The 8,204-nt window shown below is 40.2% G+C and overlaps 1 protein-coding gene across 4 annotated transcripts in view; it reads left to right on the forward strand.

Annotated features, from left to right (window-relative positions):
• Window positions 1-7,968, forward strand: part of COPA (COPI coat complex subunit alpha) — a 44,493-nt gene extending 36,525 nt beyond the window's left edge. For 3 of the 4 annotated variants that reach the window (XM_016430275.2, XM_007481644.3, XM_056816158.1), the window contains 12 exons: window positions 175-263; window positions 459-582; window positions 1,763-1,852; window positions 2,034-2,143; window positions 2,501-2,578; window positions 4,591-4,659; window positions 5,002-5,138; window positions 5,394-5,580; window positions 5,664-5,774; window positions 6,095-6,256; window positions 6,772-6,966; window positions 7,200-7,968. In XM_016430275.2, the coding sequence (XP_016285761.1) occupies window positions 175-263; window positions 459-582; window positions 1,763-1,852; window positions 2,034-2,143; window positions 2,501-2,578; window positions 4,591-4,659; window positions 5,002-5,138; window positions 5,394-5,580; window positions 5,664-5,774; window positions 6,095-6,256; window positions 6,772-6,966; window positions 7,200-7,259 (1,412 nt within the window). In that variant the 3' untranslated portion in view covers window positions 7,260-7,968. The remainder of the gene's footprint in view (window positions 1-174; window positions 264-458; window positions 583-1,762; window positions 1,853-2,033; window positions 2,144-2,500; window positions 2,579-4,590; window positions 4,660-5,001; window positions 5,139-5,393; window positions 5,581-5,663; window positions 5,775-6,094; window positions 6,257-6,771; window positions 6,967-7,199) is intronic. The other variant, XM_001369587.5, reaches the window with a different exon arrangement.
• Window positions 7,969-8,204: the final 236 nt, after the last annotated feature.

The following is an 8,204-nucleotide window of genomic DNA, read 5'->3' on the forward strand; positions in this document are numbered from 1 at the left end:
TCTGCTTCTCCCCTAGACCTATGCTTTTCCTCCCCTCAGAATCTTTTCATTCTTTCAAAAGGAGCCCTCACTTCTTAAGAAACCAGAAATTGAAAGGGTTCTCACCAAATAGAACACTGATACTCAGGTTAAAATAGGGTAGATGTCTGGAATTGAGATCTGTTTCTTCCACAGAATCTCTGGCCTACCTTACAGCTGCTACTCATGGTCTGGATGAGGAAGCAGAGAGCCTCAAGGAAACATTTGACCCAGAGAAGGAGACAGTAAGTCCCAGATTGGGTTCCTTCAGTCTAAATCAGGGGAAATGTCTGAGCTTCTCATAGAGACACTGGTCTATAATCTCTGGCTTTCCCACATGGTTTCCAGAAGGTTGAGGATAACATCAGTGATCAGAGAGGACCCCAGACATTTTCCCTTTGTTCTTTATAACTTTATGACTATTCTTGATCATGCTTTAGATTCCAGACATTGACCCTAATGCCAGGCTACTCCAGCCACCTGCACCCATCATGCCATTGGACACAAACTGGCCCTTGTTAACTGTTTCCAAAGGCTTCTTTGAGGGTTCTATTGCCAGCAAGGGTAAGTATACACCTACATAGCAATAATTGTTTATTGATTGATTTTAGAGGGTAGAACTCAGTGGGTACTGTCAGCACTCTATCCTTTGCTTTGGCTCCATCTGCCCTTTTTTTAGTGGACTCTTACGAGATACACAGCCTCTGGAGCTCTTCAAAGCTGCCTATACTATGACACTGCCTTAAAATGCAGCTTCATCTGCTTCACACTATTGTATGGTTTTTTTTTTAATGGCAGTTACCATTTTCCCACCTTCTTTAAGCATTTGAGCTATTATTCTTTCTATTCTTGAGAACTAAAACCCTTGTATGCTGTAAGAACCGTAACTTGAACCTCACTTATCTTCACCTTGATAAGACAAACCTGAAGGTAGATGTAGGCAAAGGACATCTTTCCCCTAGTTCTTTCTTCTAGCTAGGAACAGATAAGGATGTTGATTATAAAATACTTAGAGCCTCCAGTAAAGAATCCTGAGAAAGCGTTCTTTTCTGATCCTTCAGACCAAGTATATACAAAAAAAAATGATACTCAAGCTTTTTTTGCTCCAGCGCCTTTTTCCACTCAGAATTCTATTTAATGTGGGTAATAATAAAGTAGGGAAGAGTAGGGGGGCCTGAGAAGAATGCTAGTTTTTACTCACAAAAAGACATGGGAAACTTAGAAAAGAGAGTTGAAGTAATGGAAGAGCTACATATGATGTGTAGAGATAAAAGTTAAGAAATTAAGATTGAATCACCTTCTGGGAAAACTGAAGGAACACAGAATAAAAATAAAAATTTGTGAAGAGTGGCTAACATTTTTAATAGATCTGAATTGTAGTAAGACAGATTTAGGCTAGATTTCAGAGAGAACTGAAAGACCATAAGGAAGTTGGTATATCTGGCACAAAGACTAATTTTCAGATGCATATAGGCTGGTTCTATCACAGCTCCTTATTTATTATGACCCTGACTACAATGTTCAGCACAATAATAGCTCCCAACTTTCAAGAATTAATATACTATCTCCTTCTTCCCCAAACACTAAAAGAGAAAACAACAGAATCCTGGGTATCCCTTCTGAAGAGTTGCTGAACCCCTCCTATATATATGTTACACTGGATTGTAAGGAATAAACAAGATTAAGAGAGTCAGAACCTTCTTTTTCCCTTTAACTGTGTGACCTCTCTTCCCTATCCTTGCAGGAAAAGGAGGCGCACTAGCTGCTGATATTGACATTGATACTGTTGGCACCGAAGGCTGGGGAGAAGATGCAGAGCTGCAACTGGATGAAGGTTTGAACAAGGGAAAGCCAGTGAAACAGATGAAGGGATTGAGGGGGCCGTTGGATAGAAACATAGAGGGACAATCTAAAGATTTCCAGACTGAGGGCTAACTTGACCTGTAGTGTTCTACTTTCCCAAGACTATGACTTCACCTTCTGAAGGCCAAAAGAAACTTGGATTTTCCTTACAGATGGCTTTGTGGAAGCATCAGAGGGTTTCGGCGATGAAGTGCTTGCTAAAGGACAGGAAGAAGGAGGTGGCTGGGATGTGGAAGAAGACTTGGATCTCCCACCTGAACTAGTATGGAGAGTTCCATTCCTGTTTTTGTGCATTGCTCAGAAGGGGATGTGGCACAAGATTGAGGTCTCCCAAAGGATGGCAATCTGGGCTTTCTATCCTTTGGTAGCTTCTATTCAGATTTCATCTGATTTTTTTTTTGGAGGGAAAAGATGGTATAGGCAAGGACCCACATTAAGAAAATGTTAAATAGTTTTCTTCTGTGAGTTAGTTTTTATATTCTCATTGTGGTTAAATGACTATAGACAAATCTTATTCATTATACTGCGTGTGAGGGCTTGAGGCAACAGTTCCTGTGCTTTGGATTCCTCAGAGGTAAAGGATAAGAAAGCCAAGACAGGGAATTCTTTTTCTTTGCAGGATGTTTCCCCTGGGGCAGCCGGAGGCGCTGAAGATGGGTTCTTTGTCCCCCCCACCAAGGGAACAAGTCCTACCCAGGTAAGTAGGAGAAGGGAACAAGCATTTATTAAGTATCTTGTGTATCAGGCACTGTTCTAAGAGGTAGGTGCTATTATTATTCCCATTTTACAGTTGAGGAAACTGAGACAGATTAAGAGATTTACTCAAGATCACATAGCTAAGAAAATGTCTGAGGCCAAATTTGAACTCATTCCTGAACTCCAGGCTCAGTGCTATATGCACTACTTTACCTAGTTGTCTATAGGGAAATGTAGTCTACACAGTGCCTGGCGCATAGTAGGGACTTAATACATGTTTATTGAATTAAAATGGATATATAGCTGCTAGGGTGTTGATACCTAAAATAAATAAGAAGATTATAATATAGTAATGGGACCCTAGCCACCTTTGGTGGGTTCAAGTTATCTCAGGTCCTCAAAGAACTGGCAGGTGTCACGGTCAGTGCTATTTGGAAGGTTGTCACCTGGAGAGGGTGCTGTAGGGACAGAAAAAAGAAAACATACCAGTTTTCAAAAAAGAGAAGAAAATGGTGCTTAACTTTTATTTCTTTTATTCTGAGATAAAATAGTTAATGAATGTCTACTAGAGGCAGAGGTGATCACAACGAGCCAATATGATTTTATCAAAAATGTGTCATGGCAGAATAACTTATTTCCTTTTTTAACAAGGTTACTAAGCTGGCCAATTAGGGGAATGCTGTAGCAAAGAACTGCCTAGGTTTTAGCAAAATGTTTGATAAAACAATTCATGCTATTGTTGAACATGTGGAGAGATGTGAGGTAAGCAATAGTCAAATTAGGTGGCTTTGGATGTGGTTGAATAATAACTGGACTCAGATTCTGGAGCGGACACTTCCAGGGAGCTAGACTTTGCACTTTGTGTTTGATATTTTACCATTGATTTAGCTAAAGACATAGATGAGAACATGTTAGTTGACATGACAGTATTCTAAAGGGTCTTGACAGATAGGATTTGGGTTTTAACTATTTAAATCAAGTTTCATAGGGATAAGTTTCAAAAAATGAGTTTCAGAAGGCATTATTAAATAGTTGGTTAAAGAAAGATTTGGGAGTTTTAGTGCACTGCAAGCTTAACAAGAATTAGCAGTGTGATTCCATATGTCAATCTAATACAATCTTAGGTCATAATGAGGACATAGCCAAGAATTAAGTGTTGATAATCATATTGTATTCATCCTCCCTAGTTAGGCCACAGCTGGAATATTGTCTTCAGTTCTGGGCATCACATTTTAGGATAATCATTGAAAAACTGATTGTCTCATTAAGAGGACAACCAAAAAGGCTTTTGAGTGCATGACATATGAAAATTGGTTGAAGGAACTGGGAATGTTTCAACTGGAGGAGAGAAGTTTTAGGGGATGGGGCATGGGAAGGAGCATGTTAATATTCTTCAAATATTGGAAGAGGAATTAGACTTGTTTCTTCTTGGCTCCAGAAAACAGAATTGGGAACAATGTATTGAAATTGCAAAGAAGTAAATTGAGACTTATTTTGATGGAACTTTTTTACTCAAAAATAAAAGGTGTTTTCTTATGTAGTAGTAGGTGCTCCTTTACCAGGGATTTGTAAATAGAGATTGGATGACTACTTGTAGAAGGATGTAAAATAAATTTTTCCAGGCATAGATTAGATTAGCTGGCCACTGATGTTCTTTCTATCTCTACCCACAATTCTGACTTTTTCCCCTTGATTGCTGCTCTCTTCCTGACCTAGCTAATATGTCATTGGTGAGAAATGAGTCTGGTAAAACTTGAAAGGGAAGATGGTATGTAATGAGCTTTTCACTCCCATAAGGTCATAGAATCCATATTTAGAACTTTTAGGGACCTTAGATGCTTTTTGAGTTTAGCATTGTTATTTTATAGATGAGGAAACTAAAGTAGAAAGAGGTTATGACACAGCTATTAAATGTCTTTGGAAAGATTTGAATTCAAATCTTCCTGACTTGAAAGTCCAGCACTCTACTCACTATGTCATCTAGTTGCTAAGGCATTTATTTTTCCCTATCAGATCTGGTGCAATAATTCCCAGCTGCCAGTTGACCATATCCTGGCAGGCTCCTTTGAGACAGCTATGCGGGTAAGTCTTCTCAGGACAACTTCCAGCTTAACTCATCTAGGACCCCTAGGAAACTCAAGGCATTTATCTCAATCCTATAAAAACTGTCCTCTCTTTTCCCTTAAATATTGTAAGCCTCTTTCCATCCATCTGATTCCCTCCTCCTCTCCCCATTATCTTTAGCTGACTCACTGGTTAATAGGAGTTCCTCTCAATTCCCCTTCCTTCTTTTCTTCCTTCTTTCTAGTTCATTATCAGTGGAATAATGACCCTTTCAAAAACACATTTGTGTGCTGTAAACTGTGTAAAAGTAGCCTGGTTTACTTTACAGGATTTTCACATATTTTTTTCTTCTCCCTACAGCTCCTTCACGACCAGGTTGGGGTAACCCAATTTGGTCCCTATAAACAGTTATTTCTCCAAACATATGCCCGGGGCCGGACCACATACCAGGCTCTGCCATGCCTACCTACAATGTATAGTTACCCAAACCGAAATTGGTAAGGACCTATTCTCCCCATGCTCCCAGTAGAGTAAATGTTGAGAATAATAAGAGTTCAGCTTCAAAGCCCACAAGTTGTCTAATGGCAAAGCCAGATTTGTCCTTGAATCAATGCCTGCAAAAAGTTGCTATTTAAAATATTCACTTCTTTTGACAATGTTCTCGCTAGCTAACTATCGGCACCTACAAAGTAGGTGACATCCTTTATCTGGTCCCTACTCTCATCTTCCTTTCCTCAACCTCCTCTTTCCAGGAAGGATGCAGGGCTGAAGAATGGTGTGCCAGCTGTGGGGCTGAAGCTTAATGACCTGATCCAACGCCTGCAACTATGCTACCAGCTCACTACAGCGGGCAAGTTTGAGGAGGCAGTGGAGAAATTCCGTTTTATCCTGCTTAGTGTTCCACTCCTTGTAGTGGACAATAAGCAAGAAATAACTGAGGTAAGAAGTCTTATGACCTCTTGGCCCTCTTCATACCTTCTCTTCTGGGCCCTGACTATGCCATTTCTGGCCTCTTTTCTTAGGCCCAGCAGCTCATTGCCATCTGTCGTGAGTACATTGTGGGTTTGTCCATGGAAATTGAGAGGAAGAAGTTGCCTAAGGAAAGCCTAGAACAGCAGAAGCGCATCTGCGAGGTAAGAATTATAGGCCCTCTCACCAGGCCTGGGATCTTTATGTGATCTCCTTTCACCATAGCCTGGTAATGGGGCTCCCTCTTCACAGATTCTTTCATCCAGGATCACTAGTAAATAGGGTTGGTTGAGCTGGAACAGCTCTGCTTTTATTCAAATCACAAGGTTTCTCTTTCTGAAGTACCTTTTACTTAGTCCTTCTGTTGACAAACTTAGGTCATAACCTCACACTAAACTTTTAATTTTTATAGCACCAACCTGAGGTGGAAACCTTCAGGCTGCCAGAACTTGAGCACTAATTATGTTCTTCTTTCCCCCATCAGATGGCAGCTTACTTCACCCACTCCAATTTGCAGCCCGTGCATATGATCCTGGTACTTCGAACAGCTCTTAATCTCTTCTTTAAACTCAAGAACTTCAAGACAGCTGCTACCTTTGCACGGCGACTGTTAGAGCTGGGTCCCAAGCCTGAGGTGTCCCAGCAGGTAATCAGCACTTTCTTAGACAATTAAAGGGGAAATCAGAATTAGTTAAATATATTCAGAAAGAGAAACCCTCATCCAGATAACATGTTCCCATCAGTTTAGTAGAAAAGTCATGGCTTCCGCTGGCTGAGATGAAACATACAGTTTATAAGGGACTATGGATCAAAAGTTTCTAGTATCTGAGCACAAAACAGGAACAAGTGTTCCCTTCACCCTGCGAAATGTGGGGATATGTTTTGTTTATAGTACAAAGAGAGTCAGCCTCAGACTCAGAATGACCTGGGTTCAGGTCTCTTCTTTGATGCATACTAGCTATGTGACCCTGAGAAGGTGACTTAAACTTCTTAGTACCTACCATACCAGTCACAATTCTGGACCATCTATAAAAGGAAACTTTAAATGGGTAGAGGTTCTTCTCACTGTAACAAGGGCCAAAAAACTGCTAAAGCAAACTAGGGAATAGTGGTAGGATCTTCTGTGAACCATCACCTTTCCTCTCTCAAACATCTCCTTAGACTCGAAAAATCTTGTCTGCCTGTGAGAAGAATCCAACAGATGCCTACCAGCTCAATTATGACATGCACAACCCTTTTGACATCTGTGCTGCATCCTATCGACCTATTTACCGTGGCAAGCCAGTGGAGAAGTGTCCACTCAGTGGAGCTTGTTATTGTCCTGAATTTCAGGGCCAGATCTGCCGTGTCACCACAGTAAGTACTAAGGGGACTCCTCAAGGACAGAGATTTCTGTTTTCTGTATCTGTCCTACTATTCCATGCCAGTGAATAAAGGATTCTGAGTCCATCTTTGATGAGTTAAATGGAACATATATGTTTTGGGGCTTCTTTGACCCACATAAATATCTTTTTGACCCCCTCATCCTTGGATGCTCCAAATTTCTCTCTGGCTCACTAACTTTTTTTTTTCTTTGTTCTCTTTCATAGGTGACAGAAATTGGCAAAGATGTGATTGGTCTAAGAATTAGTCCTCTGCAGTTCCGCTGAGGCTCTATACTGAATAGAGATGAGGTATAGAACCATTTTGCTACTGATGGTTCTTCCCAGAGAATGTCCTCCCTGTTCTTATTCGTTTTGTATCTTCATTTCTAACCTTTCCACACCCAAGTTTCCTTACTCCCATTTCCTGGCTTGCTATCCTTCCTGGCTGTGGCCATTTGAGATATGGCTTAATTTTTTTTCTTTTTCTTTTTCTTTTTTTTGCAACTCTTAGTTTTTTCATGGTTGTTGTTATTTGGGCCATAGTTGTCCTATTCCAATAAATTCTCACTTCATCCTCTACCCCTATCCCCCTCTTGTACCCAATTCCCTCCTTGGCTAAGATCTGCCAAGAGGAGAATGAAGATTCTGCAAAATAAAGAATCACCATTCATTCACCCAATAGTCTTGTCCCCATACTCTTCTCTTCCTGTCCCCCCCTCATAGAGGAAAATATTATGGTATGTATTCTTTTCTGCCCTTAATCCCACTTTCAATCACAACATAGAGCTTTACTTGGACCTTTGAACTGAATTCCATTTCCTTGTTCCATAGAAAGGTAGATGCCCTCTTTTTGCCTGGAAACCGAGTTCTGTTCTGAAAGATCAAGCCGATTCTCAACAACAACAAAAAAAAATTCATATTGATTTACCCTTTGACACTATTCCTGGTCCTAAGTTTTGTTTCTTACATTTAATAAAGTAAATTTACTATTTGAGTAGCTTGGTTCATCACATACTTTTCTAGATCCATCTTCATTTTCCCTAGTTCTCACCCCAGCTCCTATTAAGTTAGAGATTTATTCAACAAATATTGTTGATCTCTACTTTGTTAAGTGTACTGTATGCAGTGCTGAAGGGATAGGTACTAGAATTGTGATTTGTTGGCATAAAGAACTCCTAATAAGGAGATTCTCTCTCAGTGCTGATTGGTACCTCTCTTAGAAAGTTGCCT

This window comes from Monodelphis domestica, chromosome 2 (assembly GCF_027887165.1).
Source record: "Monodelphis domestica isolate mMonDom1 chromosome 2, mMonDom1.pri, whole genome shotgun sequence".
In the NCBI taxonomy this organism is placed as follows: Eukaryota; Metazoa; Chordata; class Mammalia; order Didelphimorphia; family Didelphidae; genus Monodelphis; species Monodelphis domestica.